The 24,491-nt window shown below is 59.9% G+C and overlaps 2 protein-coding genes across 15 annotated transcripts in view; one reads left to right on the forward strand and one right to left on the reverse strand.

Annotated features, from left to right (window-relative positions):
* Window positions 1-13,336: 13,336 nt before the first annotated feature.
* Window positions 13,337-15,420, reverse strand: LOC119517420 (predicted GPI-anchored protein 58). 7 transcript variants are annotated; one of them, XM_037814095.1, is made up of 5 exons: window positions 15,287-15,420; window positions 14,648-14,664; window positions 14,478-14,553; window positions 14,225-14,297; window positions 13,337-14,074 (listed from the first exon to the last, which is right to left on the reverse strand). In XM_037814095.1, exons 1-5 carry the CDS (start codon window positions 15,351-15,353, stop codon window positions 13,870-13,872), a joined length of 438 nt encoding a protein of 145 aa, XP_037670023.1. In that variant the 5' UTR covers window positions 15,354-15,420; the 3' UTR covers window positions 13,337-13,869. The 7 variants fall into 7 exon arrangements, with proteins under 7 accessions (XP_037670023.1, XP_037670020.1, XP_037670021.1 ...); XM_037814092.1 differs by lacking the exon at window positions 14,648-14,664 and adding an exon at window positions 14,681-14,757 and having other exon boundaries at window positions 14,192-14,297; window positions 15,287-15,402; XM_037814093.1 differs by having other exon boundaries at window positions 14,192-14,297; window positions 15,287-15,359.
* Window positions 15,421-17,335: 1,915 nt separating this feature from the next.
* INTS1 (integrator complex subunit 1) overlaps window positions 17,336-24,491 on the forward strand; it is a 36,078-nt gene continuing 28,922 nt past the window's right edge. For 6 of the 8 annotated variants that reach the window (XM_037814028.1, XM_037814030.1, XM_037814032.1 and 3 more), the window contains exons 1-10: window positions 17,336-17,380; window positions 17,632-17,732; window positions 18,369-18,659; window positions 20,228-20,424; window positions 20,597-20,734; window positions 21,090-21,249; window positions 21,377-21,482; window positions 21,587-21,779; window positions 21,882-22,027; window positions 22,127-22,268. In XM_037814028.1, coding sequence (XP_037669956.1) covers window positions 17,675-17,732; window positions 18,369-18,659; window positions 20,228-20,424; window positions 20,597-20,734; window positions 21,090-21,249; window positions 21,377-21,482; window positions 21,587-21,779; window positions 21,882-22,027; window positions 22,127-22,268 — 1,431 coding nt within the window. In that variant the 5' untranslated portion in view covers window positions 17,336-17,380; window positions 17,632-17,674. The remainder of the gene's footprint in view (window positions 17,381-17,631; window positions 17,733-18,368; window positions 18,660-20,227; window positions 20,425-20,596; window positions 20,735-21,089; window positions 21,250-21,376; window positions 21,483-21,586; window positions 21,780-21,881; window positions 22,028-22,126; window positions 22,269-24,491) is intronic. The other 2 variants (XM_037814029.1, XM_037814031.1) reach the window with 1 other exon arrangement.

Genomic DNA, 24,491 nt, shown 5'->3' on the forward strand with positions numbered 1-24,491 from the left:
AGTCTGGGCCCCCGAGCCCTTCCCACCCACCCCCCAGCACCTGCCCTGGCCCAGGCCCTGGCTGTACATGACTCCCTGGCTGGGAACCCCTGAGCACCCCACTCCCTGGGCCCCATGTCAGGGCTCTGCACGGGGCACTTGCCCACTCCTCCATTTCTGTTCCCGCTCCAGCCGCCCAGAATGCCCTTCTCCCAGCTCCACTGCCAACCCTTGCCCTGGCTTCTTCCCAAAAGCCCTCCCTAATGCCCCCACTCCCAGCACGCAGGCCCCTCCTCCAAGCGCACAGGTAGCGCGATCCCCCCACCTGACCCATGTGCATCTTTCTGCCGGCAGGACGGACACCTGCAAGCTCCTGGAGAGCAGAGAACGTCTTACCAACCCCCCACACACACACACTCCTAGCGGGGTGCCTGGGCACTGGTGCCCTGCCCGGGAGAGCAGGTGGGCTGTCCACACCTGTCCCTCCCTCCCCGAGACCCCAGGGGATGCTGGGCCTCCGGCCGCAGGCTCCATGACCTCAGGCTGCTCGGGGAACCCTCTTGCTTCAGAGTCCTTGCCCAAAATGGGAGGTGGAAGGCAGACCGTGTGATCACTTGGGTTCATTTCCACCTGCTCTAAGACTCTATGATTTTAAGAGGAGACCTTCCATTTCCTGAAACCATAAGAAGAAACGTGATGTGCCTGTGGCTTATAAAAAGCAAGAGTAAATACCGGAGCCATCCCTCTTCCCAGAGCAGGGGGCGGAGGAGGGTGAGTCACTGTTTACTGCTCTCAGGGGCAGCTATGTGGAGAATTCCCCCGGCTGGCCAGACGGCCACTTCCGTGCAGACTGGACCCTCAGTCCACAAAGTCCACTTCAGAAACCTTCAGGCTCGTAAACGGCCGGGACCCAGGACGCGGCTTCTTCTGGATCTGGATTGCAGACAGCATTGCCCCAAACCGAAAACAAGCCCTTCGGCTCTCGCAGAGCTCTGAGAGTGAAAGCAGGAACTGCAGAGGACAGGGAAGGCTCCGGAAAGCGATCCTACTCAACAGCGAGGAGAAAGGGAGGGAGCACGGCCAGCCCCGGGCTCAGGAAAAGTCGGTCTCCCCAAGGACCATCTATTTGGCCCCCACATTTAGCACCCACCTTGAAAGTCAGCACTGCTGAGCTTAGAATTAGACCCTGAAAGCCCAGACCATGTTCAAGTCCAAAAGGCAAACACATTTCAAGAAGTCTAGTTTTGTTTCCTTGTTTGAGTAAACATTCTATCTTGGAATAACAAGAGGTGTAGTTTTAAGTTATAAAAGCAGGCTTCCTCTACCAAGGTCAAGTGGAAACATTCCTATCGGGTTACCTGAGAGAGGAAAAAGTTCTCATAAATCATGCTGACCAGCACCCTCCTACCTGCACAGCCCACCCACAAATCCCAGGCCCCGCCCACCTGCACAGCCCACCCCCAACTTCCCAGGCCCCGCCCACTGGCACAGCCCACCTATAACTTCCCAGACCCCTGCCCACCTGCACAGCCCACCTACAACTTCCCAGGCCCCACCCACTGGCATAGTCCATCTATAACTTCCCAGGCCCCGCCCACCTGCACAGCCCACCCACAACTTCCCAGGCCCCGCCCATCTTCTTAAACTAAGGCCTTTAAAAAGCTCCAGCCACCTCTCCTGCTGTAGCCATCTCCTGGAAGATGACAGGCTTAGAGACGCTCCAGACAGCTCAGGCCACGTCAGCACTTTAACAAGATGACCTTTGCAATGACCGTGGTGACACCAGTCAATCAGAAGGAAAGGGAAGGGCTGTACCTAAGCCGCCACACACGCATAAAACCTCCTTGACTACCACCACACTGCGCCAGCTGTGGCCTCACAGCCAGGGGAGCTTCCCAGGCTGGGCACCCGGCAGTGAGCGGCCACCGACAGGTGGTCACTGCTGATGGGGGAATAGTCATGTAGAGATCCCGTTTCTGCCTGGCCTACAAGTGCAGCAGGAAAAGTAAATGACAGCGTAACCGTTAACACAAGACCCAGAAAAGGACAGGCACTTGCAGCGACGCGGACACAGGGAGGTCCCGCCTGGATGGCAGGACTCCACAGCGCGGGGAGTGGGAACGCAGAGCCGGGGCAGGGCCAAGAGACCGGCTCTGTCTACAGCAGACCAGCTCGAGGACACAGTCTCAGGAGGAACACGGGTTTCCTCGGGGTGGAGAAGTCAGACCAACAGACGAGCTGCTTCCTGAACTCAGCACTACTCTGGGAGAACCGCCTGGACGAAGCGTTTGGGCCAAGGGACGCAGCTGGCCGAGAATGGCCCCTGCCACCCCTCCCCAGCCCCCAGCGTCCACACCTACCTTCCCTGCGGTCTCCCTGGCAGGTCACCCAGCGGCACATGGCATCAGCTCGAGCCGCCCCGCGTTGTCACTCCCGGGCTCACTTGCCTCTCGGGAAGGACCGGGTTAAGCCCTCCCCGCCCGCCCCCCGGAGCGGGGTACTCCCTGCCATTGGGCCGGAGCGCTGCCTATCACCGGGGGACAGTGCCTGCAGGGGGAGGCTTCTGGGCTTCCCGGGGGAAGCAGCGCAAGTTGAACCGGCTCCCGCGGAGCGGAAGCAGGAAGGTAAATAAACGCACCCGGAGCAGGCCCGGCGCCCGCGGGGCCGGGAAGCCCCGACCTCGGCCGGCGCACGCGCGCCCAGCACGTGGCGGCTCCCTCTGCCCCGGGGCAGGTCTCCAGGGGCGCAAAGGCAGCACGGTTCAGGGCGCGAGGGGTGCGCGGACCCCGCCCGAGCGCGCCGTGGCCCCCTCCCGCTCCCACTCCCGGGAGCGGCCCTGCGGAGGCGGCCACCGAACCCCCCGATCCCGGAGCGACCCTGGGTCGGGCGACCCACCGCCTCGGGGCCCTGGCCTGGGGGGCGCGTGCGAAGCTGGGGACCGGGGGGCACGACGCGACCGCTGTCCAAGTCCCAAGGGCCGGGCCCCGGGAGCCGCCCCCGGCCACCTGACGGCAGGTGTCGCGGCCCGGCCCGGCCCGGACTCCGTCCGCGTCCGAGCGGCCCCCGCGCGCGGCGATGACTCAGCGCGCCCGAGCGGCCCGGCCGGCTCCCGCGCCACGCCCCCGCCCCGGCCCCGCGGCCCCGCGCCCGGCCGCCGGCCTCACCTGGCCTCACCTGGCCTCACCTGGCGTCGCGCGGGGGCGGCTCCTCGCGGGCACGCGCCCTGCTCGCTGTCGCGCTCACTCCCGGCCTCCGCCTCCGCCGCCGCGGCCACGGCCTCCGCCTCGCGCCCGGGCGCCGACTTCGCGAAGAACAACAAGTCCCCCCCGGCCGCCCAGCATCTGACACCCGCTTCCGGGATGGCGCGCCGGCCGCGTCACGCCGGCGCCGCCCCACGGAGGCCCCGCCCACGCGCTCCGGCCCCGCCCCACCTCGGCCCGGCCCCGCCCATAGCCGGCTCGCCACGCCCCTCCGGCTCGCCGCGCCGCAGGCCCCGCCCCTTGGCACCCCAGGCCCCGCCCCGCCCTCCTCTGCCCCGCCCCCCGCCTCCGGCTCGCCACGCCCACATCCCTTCTCAGGCCCCCGCCCCGCGCCGGGACCCGGGACTCCCGCCAGGGGGCTCGCAGGACTCGCGGGCGCCGACCCTCCCCTGCCCGCAGAGGCGCGGCCCGCACGCCGCGGGGCAGCCGCTCCGCCCTCGCTCCCCGGACCCGCGGGCACACGCGGGGGACCGCGGACGGCGTCCGGCGGGCGCTGCTTTGGGGGTCTGGGGGCGACGGAAGAAAGAAAAACGGCGCCGAGCTCGAGGGGCGGGCCGCTGGGAGTTTCGGGGCTCGCCCCGGGCACCCTGGACCCCAATCTCTACCCGGGGCTCCGTCGCGGTCCTCGGGGCGGGGATCCCAGAGCGGAGCCGGCGCTGGGGGGCTGGCAGGGGCCCCGGCGGCGGGCTCTGGGCTCTAACGGGGTGCGGGGCCTCGTGGTCTCAGCACAAGGAGGAAGCGGGCGGGACCCTGGGGCTGTCCCGGGTGCCCTCGCCCTGGCTGCCGGCTGGGGCTCGCCGTCCCCTTCTGAAGACGACAGCAGGGATGAAGGCCCCTCACCTCGGCGTCCAGAGGGCCCGGAGCAGGACGCAGCCCCTCGGGGGCCCCAGCCTGAAAGGGAGCCCTCGAGCCCGGACCGGGAGCGGCTGAGCCCCCCGAGGGAGGGACCCCTCTGTGCAGGTGGCACCGAGCTGGGCACGTGACCCTCCCCGCCCGCGTCTCCCCAGAGGACAGGACCCGGAGGCAGGCCTGTGGGTTCTGAGTGAGGAGAGGACCCCCGCCCAGGCCATGGGGTGGCACCCACAGCCTCTGCTCCGGGCTCCCCGGAAGGCTGCTTCTCCGGCCCGGGCTGACGGGGTGTCTCCCGGGAAGCAAATAGGAGAGGGCGCCGGGGGGTTCGCGGCCAGCGCCGCAGCCACTCCAGTGTGGGCAGCATTGGAGGGGCTGGTGGTCCCGGCCCTTCCTCGGTGGCCAGGGCCGGTTTCCTGGGACCACCAGTTCCGCCGAGTTTCGTGACCAGCCTCCCCAGAGGCAGCTGCCACGAACAAGTCTGCAGCGCGGCAGAGCTGCCCGCCTGGCCCCCGGGCCCCCCACAGCCCCAGTCTCCCTGCCCTGTGGGGCGGCCTTTCCAGCAGTGTCCTCAGGTGCTGGCCTCGGCTGCCGGCTTCTGTGTTGTTTGGGTCACTGACATGGGTCACTAGACCCTCAGAAGGGGAGGGGCAGGAGACGCTGCGCGGCCTGGGGCTGGGGCTGGTCTCTTCCTGTCACCTGTCCGAGCCTTAGTTCCTTCACCTCTGAAATGGGTTTAATCTCAAAGACGTGGTGTTGGGTGAAATCAGCCAGACACAAAAGGACAAATGCATGATCTCACTTCTGCGACATAACTAGAATATGCAAGTCCAGAGAGGGAAAGTGGATTCCAGGGCACCGGGGGTGCAGGTGGGGTGGGGGTGGGGGGGAGTTAATGCTTAATGGGACACCGTTTCTGTTGGGGGATGGACAAGTTTTGGTAATGGATGGTGGTGAGGGTGGCACAACTTTGGGATTGTAATTGTATATTTGAAATGTTGTATTGTATTTACCAAAATAAAATTTTTAAATCTGTGTTCAGTACAGTAGGGTGGAGGTGGGCTTTTTAATAAATGATGTTGGGACAACTTGATAGCCATTTGGAGAAAGGAGAACTTGGTTCCATACATCACCCAGCATGTACGCCAGTATGAATTCAAATAGATTGACAATTTAAAAATTTTAAGAAGAAACCATTAGTGTTTTTAAGAAAACATTAGTGACTTCCTTTGTCATCTTGGAGTGGGAAAAGACTTTTCTAACCATGACTAAAAATTCAGAAGCCATGAAAGAAAAGATTTAAGGCAAAATCACCATAAATAAAGTGACAACATATAGCATATACCAGGAAAGAAATATTTGCAACTCAGGTCACAGAGGGCTCATAGAGGGCTCTCACCCCATATGTAAAGAGCTCCTGAAATAAAGAAAAGGACCAACAAAAGGCAAGGATATGGATAGTCCACGGAAAAGGAAACTACATGATGTTGCAATTCCACTCCTCATCTGTCAGAACCCAGAACGAGGTGACACCTGACGGGGTGAAGGGGTCCCAGTGTGCGCTCTGGGGGGATCACAGGGCAGGCGAACCCTGGCAACATCCTGGGTATGTCTGGAAGCACCAGCCCTGGGACCCAGCAATCCCACCACTACAGATACACCTGGACACGGGTGAAAATAGGTATGCACAGATTCATCATGGTGGCACTGGACCAGAAACAAAGAACTGTCGTCTTTAAGGGACTAGTTAAAGTGGAGTACTACACAGCTGTCAGAAAGCTCGCAGAGCTCTATGCACGGGCGTGGTAAGTCTTTGGGGTGTGGTTCATGAAAAAAGTGAGCTGCAGAACTGGGCGTACATTGTGCTACCCTTAGTGTCAGAAAAGGAGGGAGATAAAAATGTGTGTGTGTATTTGTTTATACTTGCAAAAAGAAGCAGTGAGAAATCTCCCTGGCAACACAGAATATGGATCCAACATCCTGGGATTGAGAACATCTTCTTGACGAAAAGGGGGATGCAAAATGAAATCAAGTTTCAGTGACTGAGAGATTCCAAATGGAGTCAAGAGGTCACTCTGGTGCACATTGTTATGCACTATATAGACAACCTTTTTAGGTTTTAATGCTTTGGAATAGCTAGAAGTCAAATACCTAAAACTATCAAACTACAACCCAGTAGCCTTGACTCTTGAAGATGATTGTATAACAATGTAGCTTACAAGTGGTGACAGTGTGATTGTGAAAATCTTGTGGATCATACTCCCTTTATTCAGTGTATGGATGGATGAGTAGAAAAATGGGGACAATAACTAAATGAAAAATAGGGTGGGATGGAAGGGATGATTTGGGTGTTCTTTTTACTTTTATTGTTTATTCTTATTTTTACTTTTTCTGGTATAATGAGAATGTTAAAAAAATAGATTGGGGTAATGAATGCACAACTATATGATGGTTCTGTGAACAACTGTACAATTTGGATGATTGTGTGGTGTGTGAATATATCTCAATAAAACTGAATTTAAAAAAAAGCAGCTGTAAGGGATAAACACACTAAGACGAAAAGGGCCACCTTTAGTTGGGGGGGTGCACAGCACAGGGATGGACACGAGGTTTCTCCATGTGAACCTCTCCATGTTGTTTTGACTGTTGTATCTTGTAAATGCATCACCCATCCACAGCTATAAAACTAAATGAAACATAAAATGAAACAGAGGAAACGCTTGCCAGGCTGTCGTGAGGATGCCGCGTCGGGACGCCCGCCCGGAGCTCAGCCCGGCACCTGGCCACGGGGACGAGCGTCCGGTTCACGCCCAGCGGACTGTCCTTTGCCCTGGGCAGGGTCCCCTGCCATTGGGAGTGCCACAGTGGCAGCTGTGCCTGCCCCTTCCCCCGGGGCGTGCAGAGCTAGCACTTGGGGAGGGGGTGAGACCATTTGCAAGGGGAGCCCTGGGCGGGGTCAACACCACGGTGTGCGAAGGGGTGCACGCCGGTGGCCCCGCTGAGGTCCAAGCAAAGGGAGGGACACCGAGGCCACCGAGGTCCATGACTGCAGGGGAGTGGGGGCAAGGAAAGAGGGTAGGCCAGGCTCCTGGGGGTGGGGGTGGGGGGCCGAGACCGAGGAGCCGGGCAGCTCGTATTGCTGCCCAGTGGTTACCCCCAAACTGCTCTCTTGTAGTCTGGACCCCCGTCAGCCTCCCCCGGAGAAGGAGGGGCTGGGAGAGGACATCCACTGGCCCCTGCCCCGGGTGGTTGAGCGTGCTCTGAAGGGGGCACACTGTGTGCACCCCCTGCCCCCTATAGGGGCTGGCCCTGCAGGCAGATCCTTGCGGACTTCGGAGACGGCTCAGCAGTGACCCCCCCTTGCCGGCCAGCACTGTGGGGAAGGGGCTGCCTGAGGGGCACGTGCCCAACCTCCCCTCCACGGCCCCCCTCCCAGGGCCCTCCTGGGCTGGCGGGGGCACAGCAGCCCCCCAGGGTGTTCACTGGAGCCCAGGCCCTGCCCAGGTATGTGGGTGCCAGCCTGGCCTCCGTGAACGGGCCCCTGCGGGATGCCCCTTGGGCTGGGGAGCGGCCGATGGCCCCGGGTGGGGGGCTGCGGCTGGCTGGGGGCGGGAGGTGGCCAGACTTGGGCTTGAAACTGCTTCACAGCGGAGGGGAAACGGGGCCTCGGGCAAGGCAGGCCCCCCGCGGAGCCCGGTTCCTCTGCCCTAGAGCGGGAGGGGGCCGGTGGGAGGATGGCCCAGGGAAGCAGTGTGTTCTCACAGGACAGGACGGCCACCGCCATCGTCACCGTACGTGTAAGGAAAGAGCTGTTTGTCCTTAAGTAACAACTTGACTTCCGCTCACAATTTGGGAGCCGCCAGTCGAGCTGCTGGAAGGTCATCGGGCAGCCTCCCCAGGTGAGCTGCCGCCCGGAGTGACAGGAGCAGGTGTTTCAAGCAATCCCTGGCCTCCAGCGGGGCCTGTGGAGGGGTGCCCAAGTGCCCTCCGGGACCGCCCGGCCCCCCGTCCAGCCCACTGGTTAGGCGGCTGCTGTGGGGGTCCGGGACTGAGCGCTCGGTGCCATTTTCTGGGTGGGACACCTGAGGCCCAGGTACTGGCAGAGGCACCTGCACAAGGGGTGTTCTAGTTTGCTAATGCTGCCGGAATGCAAAACACCAGAGATGGATTGGCTTTTATAAAAGGGGGTTTATTTGGTTACACAGTTACAGTCTGAAGGCCATAAAGTGTCCAAGGTAACACATCAGCAATCAGGTACCTTCACTGGAGGATGGCCAATGGTGTCCGGAAAACCTCTGTTAGCTGGGAAGGCACGTGGCTGGCATCTGCTCCAAAGTTCTGGTTTCAAAATGGCTTTCTCCCACGACGTTCCTCTCTAGGCTGCAGTTCCTCAAAAATGTCACTTTCAATTGCACTTGGGGTATTTGCCCTCTCTTAGCTTCTCCGGAGCGAGTCTGCTTTCAACGGCCGTCTTCAAACTCTCTCATCTGCAGCTCCTGTGCTTTCTTCAAAGTGTCCCTCTTGGCTATTGCTCCTCTTCACAATGTCACTCACAGCTGCACTGAGTTCCTTCTGTTTGTCAGCCCATTTATATGGCTCCACTGATCAAGGCCCACCTGAATGGGTGGGGCCACACCTCCATGGAAATTATCTCATCAGAGTCATCACCTACAGTTGGGTGGGTGACAGCTCCATGGAAATCTAATCAGCACCAAAACGTCTGCTCCACAAGACTGCATCAATGAATATGGCTTTTTCTGGGGGACATAATACGTTCAAATCGGCACCAGGTGGGTGTCGGCGGCTAGGCTCCGGGGCCTCAGGCAAGGTCAGCAGGGACCCTCCATCCACCGGGAGACCAGGGCTCATGGCTCGATGCTGTTTGTTCTGGAAAGGGCCTGGGGACTTGGGGACGTGCTGGGGCAGGGCTTCTCCGCGGGCTGGATTTGCCCCTGGGAGACACTGGGTCATAGTGACTGCCAGGCGGGGACGGCTGCTCATGGCATGAGAATCACCCAGCCACAAACGTCGGCGGTGCTGCCGCTGAGAAACAACGAGGATGATGGTGGCTGCCAGTTTTTGCATGGCTCTTGTGCACGGGCGTTGGGCTGCACTCCGGGCCTGCGGGCCCTGTCATCCTCCGCAAACGCAGCTCCATCATCTCCGTGTTAAGGAGGAAGCTCGGGAAGCCCAAGTGACAGCCCAGAGATGTGTGCGCAGGTGAAATCGGGCTGCAACCTGGTTCTGGGGCAAGGCTGGTGCCGGCCGACAGGATGGTGCCCCAGTGGGGCTGGCGAGTCTGAACCCTGAGGCTGGAGACTCCGGGAAGGGTGCAGCCCCGAGTGTGAGCTCCGCTGGGTGGAAACTCAGAGGAGTGCACGGTGCAGCCTTTGGGGCAGAGCTGCATCTTCGGGAACCCCAGTTCTTTGCTCTTAAAGCCTCCAGCTGGTTGGCTGAGGCCCCCACAGCCCCCAGGGAGCCTCCTCTGCTTCGTGTCTGCTGAGGTAGATGCCAACCCATCGTGAAGTACCTCCCTCCAGCTCTCGCTCGCCTGCACCTCATGAGACCCCCGAGAACCACCCAGCTGAGCCCAGCCAGCCCCGCTACCGTGAGAGCCAATGGTGGGCTGAATAAATGATCTACCCTATTAGGCCCCTCTCACGAGACAGGGGTTGGGACCGGAGCATGTTTTTTTGGGGGGCCACAACTCAACCCGGAATATCGGGTAACCCCAGGACAGTGTTGGGGACATTGGATGGTTTACAGGGACGGTGAGATGGGAGATGGGAGTCAGACAGCCTGGGCAGCGAGACAGAGGCCCTGCATGAGGGCCCCCTTCAAACACAAAAGTGCCCGAAGCGCCCCCACCCCCCGGGGCTGAGTGCTGGCCGGGGCAGGGGGCTCCACAGGTCCTCACGCCTTGGTGCATGGCCCCCTTCCAATGGTTCTCAAACTGTGTTCCCCAGAACCCCAGGGTTCTGCTGTGGGGGCAGGGTGGGGTCCGGCCCCCACCCAGGGGCGCCCAGCTCTCCTCTACCTTGCTCTTCGTGGTCAGCAGGAGGGCTCTGCAGCCTGACGAGTTCTTTTTTATTTTTTTTAAATTCAGTTTTATTGAGATATATTCATATTACTACCCAATCATCCATGGCGTACAATCAACTGTTCACAGTACCATCGTATGGTTGTGCATTCATCACCCCAATCCATTTTTGAACATTTTCTTTACACCAGAAAGAATAAAAATAAAAATAAAAAAGAAAAGTAAAAAAGAACACCCAAATCATCCCATCCCCATTTATCTGCTCATCCATCCACACACTGGATAGAGGGAGTGTGATCCACAAGGGTTTCACGATCACACTGTCACCCCATCAGCTACATTGTTACACAATCGTCAAGAGTCAAGTCTGCTGGGTTGGAGTTTGACGGTTTCAGATATTTACTTCTGGCTATTCCAATACACTAGACCCTAGAAAGGGGTATCTGTACAGTGCCGTCACCAGAACAAGCTGGAAGGTGGTTTTCTCCTGCGGTCCACCCCCCACCCCACCCCGAGCCCACAGGTGCTCGGACCAAATCGCCCTCAGCCACTGGCCCGGGGCACCCCAAGCCCGGATCCCAGGGGGGTGTCTTCAGAATCCTGGGGCGGCGGAGCAGCTGGCCTGACCCTCGCTGAATGGAAAGGGGAATTGGCTGCAGGGGGTGACCCCACCACGGCGGGCACAGCCACCGAACGGAAGGGAGATCCCCCTGCCCAGGTCTTTACCCAGTGCACCCCAAGGCTCGGAGCAGATCCTGTCTTTGGCGCCAGCTCCCCAGACGTCGAGGATGTTGGGGCGAGAAAACAGTGGGTCGGGGGTCCTCAGATCCCCCCCACTCTGCTCGGCATTTTTCCTGCTTCTGTTTCTCCCTGCCTGGGACGGGGGACTCATTTCCCCGCGAGCCTGCCCACTCCGTTTTCAGTCCATTGTTGGGTGGTGCACCCCTGCCTCAAGCTGGAGTGGCCTCCCTGGAGCGTTCTCTCCCTGGCCAGGACTTGCCCAGGCCGGGAAGATGGCCACCCCTCGGTGGCACCAACAGCAGCCCCCAAGGCCTCCCTGGGCTCCGGCTTTCCTGGGCACCAGCCGAGGAGGACGCCTTTGTCAAATCCGGGTGTCTATCCTCCTCCAAGGAAGGAGCATAGTCGCAGTGGCGTGCGTTTCAGCAGACCTTAAAGCTCTGTGCGGGGACATTCATTAGGAGAGGAACTTCTAGAAGCCTCCACTTGAGCTACAGTGGGCCTCCAAGTTGCCCCCCACCCCCAAGCCCTCAGCAGGACGGGGCATCTTTAACAGCTGCCGACAAACGGATTCGGGACTCTGTCGCCAGGCTGGGATGCATCAAGGCGGGCGACATGGTCTCTCACAGCGGGGTAACAACCGCCCTGGGGGCACCACTGGCTACTCTACAGAGTAACTAATGTCACCCCCCGTCCCTCACCAGGTGCCCACCCATGGTAAACGCAGCCCCGGCCTGTGCCGAGGCCCCTCTGCTGCTGCCCAGCCCTGGACCAGGACAGAGCCTCCGTTTCTAGGAGAGTGGGCCAAGGCTCCAGGGGGACACTTGCCTGCCCCCACACAGCCAGCAAATGGGGGCTGGAGCCCACCCACTGCCCTGGGGCCTTTCCTACCAAATCTCAGAGCCCCCTGAAGGCCAGATCCTATCCTGGGGAGGGCCTTGGTGTCGGCCCGGGCTTTTCCCCTCCTTGCCTCATTCTCCCCACAGTGCAGGCTATGGGCATGCAGTCTGGAGTCCCTTTCTGTTGGCTGGCAGAAGCTCCCAGTTGCCCCGGCCCTGGGGACAAGCCCTGGGCTGACAGCACTGCCTCGCTGGGAGGTCCGAGCCCTCTGATCCGGTGAGCGGTGGCCGCGGGCACTGATGGCCACTCCCCGAGCCAACTGGGCCAGCCCTGCGATGCCCCCGGGGCCTGGGGCAGGACGAGGCGTCAGCTGAGCTGCCCTTGGCTCGGCTCCTTCCCTCGCCCTGTCCTAACCCCTCACTTCCTTCCAGCTTTTTCTCTGAGATCAGGCCCTGGAAAAGTCACTGCACCAAATCCCTGCCTCAGGCTCTGCTCTCGGGGAGCCCGGCCACAGGCACGGCCTGTCCACTGCTGTGAGGGCCAAGCGAGCTGCGCGTGGGGGGCCCCCTCTGGCCACCACCCTCACCGTGGACGTCCCCAGGCCCCTTCCCCACCCCGTCTTCCTGGGCACCCTCTTGCCCTCCGTCAGTGTATGAAGAAAACAAGGGTGTTGCCCCAGTTTGCAGGGCTGAAGGCCAGTGTACGCAGGACGTCAATTACCAAAGTCCACAGCTGGGAACGGTCAGAGCTGGGACTTGAACCCGAGCTGCTCCCACTCCAGAGTTCCCTCTGCTGGGCCTTGGGACGGCTCCCCGGGGCTCCTGAGCCACGGGGCTGGGCTGTCCTGGGCCCCCACAGCGTGGCAGGCCATGAATAGGAGAAACCCCAGGCTGAAGTAGGGTTCGGGGTCTCCCTGGCTTCCAGGGCCCCTCGCTCCAAACCCTCAAGTCTGTTCTCCTCCAGGGAAGGAGGCGCCTAAGGGGCAGTGAACAGGAAGTGGCCCCTCAGCCAGGATGCCAGCAAGAGCGTTCCGCAGAAGGAACAGCCCCTGCAGGAGAGCTGGGCCCAGGGGGCGGGTGGTGCAGGCTGGAGAGGAGCAGGGTCAGCAGGCCGGGCCGGGGGCCTCGGGAGATCGAGGTCTCTTTCCTGAGCACAAAGTGGGCAACGGGGCCGTGGTGGGAGCGGACTTGGGCTTTGCAAGGATGCAGCTCGCCGAGCAGAGACCACAGTGGAGCAGGGAGGGGCTGGGGCCCGGGCAAGGTGGGGGCAGCAGGGACAGGGGTGCACGACAAATTCAGAGAAGCGATGGGCTTGGCCACAGGGTGCCTGCTGACCACTGAGAACCAGCACCCAGGGCCACCCAGCCGCGGAGCCAGGAGGGCCCTCTCCACACTGCAGCCAGTCGGGCCTCGCAGATGCCGAGCTCAGCGGGAGGAGCGGACATAGAAGGACAAGTACCCCCACCTGCCCGAAAAGTCCAGAACAAGCCACTCCACAGAGACGGGAGTAGATTGGGGGCTGCTGGGGGCTGGGAAGGGGGGAGGTGGAGTTATGGCTTGATGGGGCCAGTTTCTGTTTGGGGGGATGAAATGTTCCGGAAATAGCAGTGATGGCGGCACAACGCTGTGAATTTAATTAGCGCCACTGGATCACACACATAAAAATGGTTAAAACGGCAAACTTTAAGTTATGTACGTTTTACCACGATTAAGAAAGGAAAAGGGAAAATGTCAGTGGCCCCAGCCGAGGGGTGGGCCTGAGTAGGGCCCTAGGAGGGGCTGCTCCGGGCAGGGGCTTCGGGTGGGCCTCCGTGGGTGGGAGGACTCGGGGAAAGCGAGGGGCTCCTGGGCAGGGCCTTGTGGGGGCTGGTCTGGGCTGGGCACATGGGACTGGGGCCTTGGGAGAAGCTGTCCGTCCTCAGCCCCGGCCCCGGCCCCGGCCCTGGCCGGCACACCAGGGCAGCTGCTTCCTGGCACAGAGGCCGTTAAACCACACGCAGCTGTGGAACGGCTCGCCTCAACCCGCTGCCCTCGGGGGGCTGGGCCCGCTCCCCTCTGTCCCCTCCGCCCCACCCGGCGGTGGCCTTCCAGGTGCAGTGTCACGGTCGTGCTCCGGCTGGGGCCGGCTCCGGCTCCGCCTGGGCCTCCCCGAGCAGCCGCCAGGTCAGGTCCCAATGTGATGGGCCTGTCCCTGCCTGGCCCTCACGGTGGCAGAGAGAGCCCCGGGACTGTGGGCGTCGGGGGGCCTGGGCTGGGCTGGTGGCGGCTGGTGACGGCAGTGCCTTCTGCGCATGGAGCCTCTCTCTGTGCCAGGGACCTTCCGGGCACTGCGGGTCTGGATCTGGCAGGGAGCACGACGTGCCGACAGCCTGCGTGGAGCCGACGTTTGGGCAGGGGGCAGGACGAGAGAAGGGGCCAAGTCGTTAAGCAAACTCATTTCAGGGGGTGAGCGATAGAGAGCTGGGTGCACTGCGGGGGGTGCTCACCCCGGGGGCTGGCGCTCTCGGAGCAGGTGTCACCTGAGCAAAGCCGGCAGGTGGAGACGGCGGGAGGACGCGGAGCTGGGCCCCTGGCTGCTGCAGACGGCAGGGTCTAGAAAGAGAGCGGGGAGGGGGCCTCTGCAGCCGGGGCCAGGTTCCCACAGAGTCTGCCTGAGGCCTGTTCTCCGTGGCCTTAGGGCATCCTGCGCCCTCTGACCCGGCCATACTTCTGGGATTTGACCCCAGAGCTGCCTTAGTGCAGCCTTAAAAATCTCATTCCTAAAACCCTCACCGATGGTGCAGCCTCTGCGTTGGGCCACAGCAACGAGGAAGGTCACGAGGCGCCGTTTGGTGAGCTTCTGAGGCTGCTGTGGGGGGCACCGACATGCGGTGACAAAGCAGGCAAGGTGACGACGGGGAGAGAGCTTTGGGGACACACGCACGGGAAATGGCCACGTTTACCTGAAAGTGAAAAAGTCCTGGAAAGAAACGCACCTGAACGGTCGGCTGTGGCCACAGGGAGGCTGGGGTCGCCACCAGCCGTCCACTGGCACATCGGGCTGTTTTTTACACTATATGGACATCCCAGGGGAAAAGCATGCCCGTTAAAAAATGAAGCATTCGCTGCACAATGGGACGGAGGCCGCCTGCTCCCAGCCTTGGGTCCAACTCTGGCACCCCTGGCACCCCCGGCTGCATTGGCCCGGCTCTCTGCCTCCTTGGAGTGCCCTTTCCTGTCTTCCTGGCCTCACTGTCTCCTCTTCTTGCTGGGGCTCGCCCTCCTGCCATCTCTGTCCCCATCTTGGGGACATGTGCTGGGTGTGAGGCGCTCGAGGGCAGCGCTGTCTGTGGACCCCTCCCGGAGCCTGGGAACGGCCCCCTTGGCTGGGGACCAGAGAAGCCCGAGGTGCTGGGGTCAGGGGTCACAGGGGCATGGGGTCGGGAGGATGGGCTGTACCCCCACCTTGAGAGAGGTTAGGCTGGAACTCAGATGGCACCAGCCACGGGGGCTGACCGTCCCATGACACTGCCCTGTCCAGCTGGGGAACCCCCGGGCGGCCGTGGGGAGGGGCGGGTGCACCCTGGGGTCCAAGACCTCACCGTGGAAACAGCTCCATGTGCCGCTCGGCTGCAGACTTTGTGGGGGGCACCCAGGTGGCCCCCACATGGGGTGGGCCCAGGAGCTCAGTGCCGATGGGTGTCTATTTCTGTGTCCTCCCAAATTCACAGCAGGCTGTCTGCCCACCCCCTGCACCCACCCACCCTCTCGCTGACTCTCCCAGCCACGTACCCACCTGCTCCCACCCGCCCTCCACTAAGTGTCCAATCAGCAACTGTCCAATCAGCAATCCACACCTAAGTGCCCAATCAGCACCCTCCCTGAGCCCCCACCTCGTGCTTGGCCCAGAGGCCGAGGAGGTGAGCCCTGACCCAGGAGCGCTCACTGGAGGTGCGTGGGGGCCTCTCCCTCACCCGGCTGCCCAGGAGGGCGCTGAGGGGGTGAGGGGGGCCTGGGGGACGCCTTCGCCTGCCAGCTGTGGCCTGAGCCCTCGGACCCAGGTCTCAGCAGCTGGAAGGCCGAGAGGCCCCTGCCCTCCCTCCATGGCCTCTGCCCTGTCCGTGCTCCATGCAGACAGCCCGAGGGCCCCATGCCAGCCCCCAGAGGCTGAGGCCACCTGGGGCCAGTGGGGGCTGAAACAGTCCGCGGCACCTTGGCCCCCGCAGCAGCCCCTGCTGCTCTCAGCTCTGCAAACCCAACTGGCCCCCTGGCCCCAGAGGCCCCACAGAGGCCCCGACGCGGGGGCAGGAGCTCTGGGCTGCCCCGGCCTTGCCCTGCAACCAGGGCTGGAGGAGCTCGAGCCCCGAGGGGGCAGGAGCAGAGGCCACTGCCGCCCCCGGGCCCACCCCCGGCCCAGCTCTCCACCGGCTCCCCTCTGCCCTCCGGCCCACTCCCTCAGGAGCAGCTGTCTGGGGACTGGGTCGGGCAGGGCCTGGGGGGCGTGGGGAGGGACCCCAGCCCTGGGGCCACAGCCACCTTGCTCTGCGGCCTTGGTTCTCTCCTCCTGCCCATCGAGAGCAGGGCTGGGCCACCGTCTCTGGGACCCCCAACCTTCTTCCCAGGGCTCCGCGGGCTGAGTGACCCAACAGCAGAGCAGAGAACACAGCCGCTGTTCACAGCTTCAATTCCTCTCACTGTCCCCGGGTTCCCAGCAGCTGGGACAAGGGGCCTGGGAGCCTCCTGGGGGGTGGGTAGAGGTGGACTGGAGACCTGGGGTTCCTAATCGCAGGAGGGAGGCGGCGTGTGGCCTGGTGAGTGAGTTCAGGGAAGGCTGCTCGCAGCCGCCATCGTTGCATTACCAAGTGCCGCAGTTGAGACGCCGAGTCAGGCCGCAGCTCTCCCTCCCAGGCAGGGGCTGCCCCAGGGAGCCCTCCCGGCTTCCCGTCGGGGTAACTCCTAGGGCATTGGCCGGGCTGAGCCAGTGACCCCAGGGCCCCTGGGCGGGCGAGGACCCTGCAGAGACCCCGAGAGGAGGGGAGGGCGGCCCCTGGCAGAGGGAACCCCACCCCGTCCTCTCTTGGGGGAACGCGAGGAGCTCCTGCTCCGGACAGGTCTCCCGCTGGCCGCGTTTTCTGCGTCCTTTGCCATCAGAGAAACCTGGCCGGTGGCAGAGCCTGGGAAACGCGGGTGGGGGGCCTGGGGGCGCTGTCCCGCCCGCTGGCTCCTGCAGGCGCCCCTGGCCTGAGCCCCGGGCTCGCCTCCCTGCCGGCCACTCCCCGCCGCGGGGCCCTCCCAGGACCCCCCTCTCCGGACAGATGGGAGGGCGGGGAGGCGAGTGCGTCCCTTAAGCATCAGGGCCCTGGGGCCCCCACTCCCTAGGCCGTCCGCACCCCGGAACGCGCGCGATGAGGTCTGGAAGACGGGCCGGCGCACGGAAAGCGCGGGAGCGCGGCGTCCACTGCGGCCCTCGGGGACACGTGGAGGCGGCTGCGCCCCGAGCCTCCGCCCGGCCGCCAGAGGGCGCTGCAGGCCCGGCGAAGGCGCCGCCCGCCGCCTCCCCGCTCCCGCCCACCTGCTCGCGCCGCGCTGTTTTGCTTCCGACTCTTCCGGAAGTGGGGGCGCTGACTGCTGGGAGGCTGGTTTCCGGTTCCGGGGCGGTCGGGGTGGCGACAGGGTGCCTGAGCGATGGGCGGGAGGTGAGTGGGCCGCGGCGCTGGACGCCCCCGCCCCGGTGCGGAGCCCGCCCGCTTCCCCGCGCCCGGCCCGCCGCTGCCGCCTCCCCGGCCCACGCCGCGCGGCTCCCGGCGCGATCGACCCCCTTCCCGGGCGGCGCGGATGCGGGGGGCTCGGGTAGACCCCGGGCCCTATTTGCCGCCAAGTCCTCAGGCCCTGCAGGGTAGGGGCACGAATGGATGAATGAATGACTTGGTGCCGCCTCTCCCCTCAGGTGACACAGCAGCAGCGCGGAGCAGCCAGGGGAAGGGGACAGCATGAACCGGGCCAAGCCCACCACCGTGCGGAGGCCCAGCGCTGCGGCCAAACCTTCAGGCGAGTGGGGGCTGCGACGGGCTCTTAGGGGGCTTCTCAGCTTTGCCACTCGGCGGAAGCTGGAGCTTGTTCTGCAGCGAAGGCTGTTTCTAGGAATGAGGTCTAGAAAAATAGCCCTCGGTCCCCAGGGCTTCTGGAGTCCATGGGAGACTCGGGGCGGCTGTGGCCTCCCACAGGAGACTGTTGACTTGTTTGAGACTGTGCATCCAAAGCTCTAGAAAGTACTTGAAGGGCGATGTAGTTGAAGGCAGTGTAAGGAAGGTGGTTAAAAGCTCAGAATCTGGAGCCAAACTACCTGGACTTGCACCTAGGTTTGCTCTTCCCTATGTCTGCGCCACTGGGCATGTCACCCAGCTTCTCTGGGCCACGTGGGCCTTACATCTTTCAGAAAGTCTTTCAGGAGGTTACGTGAACTAGTGCTGTGCGTAGTAAGCTCTGCATAACACTAGCCTGGTTCTCCATCCTTCCAGTCCCAGCTCTGTTGTTGACTCGCTGAGTAAGCTCAGGCTGTTTTGTGCCTTCTCTGGTCCTTGTTTAACCCTCTCTGGAATAACAGAAGATTGGGTTTGTTCTCTGAGATCCTTTCTGCCTCAGGCATTGTGTACAGGTGCAAGTTCCTCTTTCTCTTCTCTGCAGGGCACCCTCCTCCAGGAGATTTCATTGCGCTGGGCTCAAAGGGTCAGGCCAATGAATCGAAAACAGCGTCCACCCTGCTGAAGCCAGCCCCCTCTGGCCTGCCTTCAGAGCGCAAGCGGGATGGCGCAGCTGCTCTGTCTGGTGCCTCAGCCCTGACTGGCCTCACCAAACGCCCCAAACTCTCCTCCACTCCACCTCTGAGTGCCCTGGGGCGCCTGGCTGAGGCTGCAGTGGCAGAGAAACGGGCCATCTCTCCCTCCATTAAAGAACCATCTGTGGTGCCGATTGAAGGTAAAGTGAGCCCTGAAGCCCTCAGCACGTATCCTATTCCCCATTGGACCAGTCAAGTTCAGGAGCACCTCCCAGGCCCAGCAAGGCCCTTTGGGAGGATGGATGAATCAAACATCATAACAGTGCACTTCGTTCATTCGAGGGTTTGTTCTCCAGAGCACCTCTCATACAGGTGCCTTTATTCTACTTGTACTTCCAAAGTCTGTGACATGGGTCAGGGAAACACTAACATGACCCAGGGTAAGATGGCATGGGGGTCGGGGGTTGGTCCGCACACAGGGAGCTGGAATCAACCTGCCACCTGGCACGAGTGAGTTTTTGACATTGGACAGTTTACTTCAGTGAGCTTCATTTCCCATCTCTGTCAAATTGGAGTGAGAAGTAGTAGAGGTCTTAGGAGTTAGGCAGGACCTAGTGCATGCAGGTGCTTCATCAGCTGTGAAGTGCTGTGTGGTAGAGGCTGTATTTGGCATCGTTCGCTCCACCTTTGGGGAAGGGGATGCAGAAGGAGCTGCTGCATGAGCGTTTACATGCCCCCAGCCCATGCCAGCTGCTGTCCTCTGGGAGCTGGCACATCCTGCGTTCATTGAGTCTCCACCTGGCTGTCCTTTGATGACCCCTCCTCTGGGACAGCCACCCTACGAAGGCACTCAGTAAACACAGCTCCTCTCTCCCTCATGCAGTTAACCTGGAAATCAGTAACAACAGCTCCTTATATATGTTTGGATGTTTAAAAAGACAATCCTGCATAACTCTTGGGTCAAAGAAGAAATCATAACAAAAATTGGAAAGCACCAAGAACTTTAAACAATAACAAACGCTGTGAACAAATGTGTGCTCTCTCCTGAGCACATCTCAGGAGCGTTTGCAGATGCACATGCTTGTTGTGAAGGAAGATTGACAAGCCAAGCATCCAGCTGAAGAAGTACAAAAAAGAATAGAATAAACCCAAAGGAAGTGAAGGGAGAGAAATGGTGAAGATGAGAGCAGACATTAATGACATGGGAAAGAGGGGGTTCACTAAACCCACAGTTGGCCCTTTGTGAACTGTTAAAGCAGAAGAAACCCTGGCAAGATAGAGCTAGTGGAGAGAGAGAGAAGGCACAGTAAACACTAGGGTGGAAAAAAGAAGCAAAGATGCAGCAGAAGTAGGGGGGAAGGTGACTGCGGCAGCACTCTGCCAATTAACATGAAAACTTAGACACAACTGACAGAATATCTACAACACTAAATCTGCAGTGACTGCATAACTGTGGTCCAGCCCTGGGGGCCGCAGGGGAGGGAGACGTGGGTTCCAGCCTGGTGTTCTCTGCGGACGTCGCAGATGTGGGTGGTGGATGGGCATGTGCTGTGGGCTGCTGTGGACCATCGCCGCGTTAGCCTCGTCTCCTGTGTGCGAGGACGCTTTGGAAAGGGCGGCATGCTGGTCGGTTGCAGGGCACCTCCCCGAGCCTCCTGCTGTCTGGGTTTCTGATGGTTTGCCCTGTGGTCCCCGTGGCTTTGGGGGGGCCCCTGACGGGTACTCTGCTCAGGGTTCCTGCTCTGACCACCCTGCTTGCACCTGCCAGTTCTGCCCACGGTGCTGCTGGATGAGATCGAGGCCGCCGAGCTGGAGGGCAACGATGACAGGATAGAGGGGGTGCTGTGTGGGGCAGTGAGGCAGCTGAAGATCACGCGGGCCAAGCCAGACACCACCCTCTACCTGAGCCTCATGTACCTGGCCAAAATCAAGCCCAACATCTTTGCCACAGAGGGTGTCATTGAGGTGAGAACTGGGTGCCCCCTCCTTGGTCCTGGGAAGGGCCTGGGCCTGCTTTCCCATCTCATCTTCCCCCTTCCAGATGCCTCTGCCCGAACCATGCTGGCACTGCCTCTATGGGGAGGGCTGGGGTGCAAGGTCACGGCCTCCCCTGCCTGACGTGGGGTCCGTCTTCCAGGCGCTGTGCAGCCTCTTGCGGCGGGATGCCTCCATCAACTTCAAGGCCAAGGGGAACAGCCTGGTCTCGGTGCTGGCCTGTAACCTCCTCGTGGCCGCATACGAGGAGGATGAGAACTGGCCCGAAATCTTTGTCAAGGTGAGTGCGCCCTGCCCAGGAGGCCCAGTGTGCTCCCTGCTTTAGTGTTGAGGGGAGCAGAGGCCGAGCCCCGGGAGAGATGGTGAGGACAGGGAAGCTCACTGGGGGTGCCCTTGGGCACCTGCTCGCCTCCAGCCCCGAGTCTCTGTGTCTCCGCATCTTCTGCACTAAGCAGTCAGCGAGCTCCACCAGGGACCCAGCCCCTGGTTGCCAGGGCCTTAGAGAAAACCCTGTGTACTTCTGATGGGGGCCGGGGCAGGGAGCCAGGGGAACAGGGGCAGCAGAGAACTCGGTCTGACTGGCACCAGAAGGTGGAGTTCAGCCCGGGGCCGTCCGACTGCTGTCGCCCGAGCAGGTATACATCGAGGATTCCCTGGGGGAGCGGGTCTGGGTGGACAGCCCTCACTGCAAGTCATTTGTGGACAGCGTCCAGACGGCATTCAACACCAAGGTGCCCCCCAGGAGCATGCTCCTGCAGGGGGACATGGGACGCGGCGGGGGGGACCTCAGTGCTGGTAAGAAGCGGGGCTGGCCTTGGGTGGGGAGGGGGTTTCCCGGCCTGTGGCGGGGCCATGGTCCCCATGCTCCCCTGGGCCCTGGCAGGAGAGTGAGCGTGTGGCTCCATGGCGCCTCTCTGTGCAGGGAACAGCCCCCACCCCTCCCTCACCGAGGAGGAAGACAGCCAGACGGAGCTCCTCATCGCCGAGGAGAAGCTGAGTCCTGAGCAGGAGGGCCAGCTCATGCCCAGGTAGGTGCACCCCCCCCCCCCAGCCTCTCCCGGCCCTCCTGGCTGGCTTGGGGGCTCCTGTGGGGCCCCAGCGAGCAGAGACTCCCTTTCCCTGCTTCCCCCGGGCCTAGGTACGACGACCTGGCAGAGAGCGTGGAGGAGTACGTCCTCGATGTCCTTCGAGACCAGCTGAACCGGCGGCAGCCCATCGACAACGTCTCCCGCAACCTGCTGCGGCTGCTCACCTCCACCTGCGGCTACAAGGAGGTCCGGCTGATGGCCGTGCAGAAGCTGGAGATGTGGCTGCAGAACCCAAAGGTGGCAGGGCTGGCGGGGGGCACGAGTGGGGGCAGGCGTTCCCAGGGGGCACGTGGGTACAGGTGCCAGGGCCCGAGGGTAAGCAGGTCGCCCCGCCCGCAGCTGACCAGGCCGGCTCAGGACCTGCTCATGTCCGCCTGCGTGAACTGCAACACGCAGAGCCCGGAGGATGTGGATGTCATCTCCCACCTGATCAAGATCCGCCTCAAGCCCAAGGTCCTCCTCAACCACTACATGCTCTGCATCAGGTGTGTGGGGTGTTGGCAGCCTGGGGAGGGCCTGGGGCCGGGTGGGGGGTGGCCTGGGCGGCCCTGTGCCAGCTGCCCTGCATGTGGTATCATTGGCAGGGAGCTGCTGAATGCCCACAAGGACAACTTGGGCACCACCATCAAGTTTGTCATCTTCAACGAGCTCTCCAACGCCCGGAACCCCAACAACATGCAGGTCCTCCACACCGTGCTGCAGCACAGCTCCGAGCTCGCACCCAAGGTAGGGGGGCCTAGCCAGCGGTGTTTGCCTCAGAGCAGGGGGCCTCCAGGCTGGAGAGGAGCCCAAGCAGCATCCGTCATTCCTTTGGAGCGTGCCCCTGGGGGCTCGGGAGGTGGGCAGGAGGGGCTGCACCCGAGTGAGGTGTTTTTTTTGTTTTTTTTTTTTTTGTTTTTTTTTCTTTGTTTTTTTTGTTTTTAATTTTTATTGGGATTGTTCAGATACCATACAATTATCCAAAGATCCAAAGTGTACAATTAGTTGCCCCTGGTGGCATCCTCATACAGCTGTACATCCATCACCGCACTTAATTTTTGTTCAATTTTTAGAACCTTTTCATTACTCCAGACAAGAAATAAAGTGAAAGATGAAAAAAGAAGGGAAAAAAAAAAAAGAAAAGGAAAGGAAACTTGAATCCTCCCAACTTGAATCCTCCTATATCCCTAACCAACCCCCCTCAATTGTTGACTTGTAGTGTTGATAAAGTACATTTGTACTGTTTATGAAAGAATGTTGAAATACTACTAACTGTAGTATATAGTTTGCAATAGGTATCTAGTTTTTCCCTCTATTATTAACTTCTAGTTGTATTGTCATACATTTGTTCTGGTTCATGGAAGAGTTTTCTAATATTTGTGGAGTTAATCATGGACATTGCCCACCATAGGATTCAGTTTTATACATTCCCATCTTTTGACCTCCAACTTTCCTTCTGGTGACATATATGACTCTGAGCTTCCCCTTTCCACCTCATTCACACACCATTCGGCGCTGTTAGTTATTCTCACATCTTGCTACTGACACCTCTGTTCATTTCCAAACATTTAAATTCATCCTGGTTGAACATTCTGCTCATGCTAAGTAACCGCTCCCCATTCTTAAGACTCGTCCTATATGTTGGTACCTTATATTTCATGTCTATGAGTTTACATATTATAATTAGTTCTTATCAGTGAGACCTTGCAATATTTGTCCTTATGTGTCTGGCTTATTTCACTCAGTATATTGCCCTTGAGGTTTTGTCATCAACCCGTTTTTTTTTTTAAGATGCTTTTGTTCACCCACCATACATTCCATCCTAAGTAAACAATCGATGGTTCTCTGTATGGTCACGTATCTGTGTGTTCACCACCTTCACCGTTCTCTGTGCAAGGGCATCTACATTTCTTCCACAAGGCAGGAGGGAGAGTCAAAGAAGGTAGAGAGGCAAAAGAAAGAGGGAAATAATGACAGCTAGGAAGTAGCAAAAGGAAAAGTAACCTTAAATCAAAGTAGAATAAAGAATCAGACACCACCACCAATGTCAAGTGTCTAACATGCCTCCCCTATCCCCCCCTCTTATCTGCATTCACCTTGGTATATCACCTTTGTTACATTAAAGGAAGCATAATACAATGATTCTATTAGTTACAGTCTCTAGTTTATGCTGATTGCATCCCTCCCCCAATGCCTCCCCATTTTTAACACCTTGCAAGGTTGACATTTGCTTGTTCTCTCTCGTGAAAGAACATATTTGTACATTTTATCGCAATTGTTGAATACTCTAGATTTCACCAAGTTACACAGTCCCAGTCGTTATCTTTCCTCCTTTCTTGTGGTGTCTCACATGCTCCCCACCTTCCTCTCTCAACCGTATTCATAGTTACCTTTGTTCAGTGTACTTACATTGCTGTGCTACCATCTCCCAAAATTGTATTCCAAACCACACACTCCTGTATTCTCCTATCACTCTGTAGTGCTCCCTTTAGCATTTCCTATAGGGCGGGTGTCTTGTTCACAAAGTCTCTCATTGTCTGTTGGTCAGAAAATATTTTGAGCTGTCCCTTGTATTTGAAGGACAGCTTTGGTGGATATAGGATTCTTGGTTGGCGGTTTTTCTCTTTCAGTATCTTAAATATATCACACCACTTCCTTCTTGCCTCCATGGTTTCTGCTGAGAGATCCGTACATAGTCTTATTAAGCTTCCTTTGTATGTAATGGATCGCTTTTCTCTTGCTGCTTTCAGGATTCTCTCTTTGTCTTTGACATTTGGTAATCTGATTATTAAGTGTCTTGGCGTAGGCCTATTCAGATCTCTTCTGTTTGGAGTACGCTGCGCTTCTTGGATCTGTAATTTTATGTCTTTTGTAAGAGATGGGAAATTTTCATTGATTATTTCCTCTATTATTGCCTCTGCCCTTTTCCCTTCTCTTCTCCTTCTGGGACACCAATGATACGTACATTCT

This window comes from Choloepus didactylus, chromosome 21 (genome assembly GCF_015220235.1).
Source record: "Choloepus didactylus isolate mChoDid1 chromosome 21, mChoDid1.pri, whole genome shotgun sequence".
In the NCBI taxonomy this organism is placed as follows: Eukaryota; Metazoa; Chordata; class Mammalia; order Pilosa; family Megalonychidae; genus Choloepus; species Choloepus didactylus.

Bases quoted from the DNA above. Each gene is read 5' to 3' on its own strand.
- LOC119517420 (XM_037814089.1), bottom strand. From the start codon at position 15,353: ATGTGGGGGCCACCTGGGTGCCCCCCACAAAGTCTGCAGCCGAGCGGC. The intron at 14,710-15,286 runs GTGAGGTCTTGG...TGGCGACCCCAG, and splicing joins CACATGGAGCTGTTTCCACG to CCTCCCTGTGGCCACAGCCG. The intron at 14,298-14,477 runs GTGAGGGTTTTA...CTCTCTTTCTAG, and splicing joins ACGCAGAGGCTGCACCATCG to ACCCTGCCGTCTGCAGCAGC.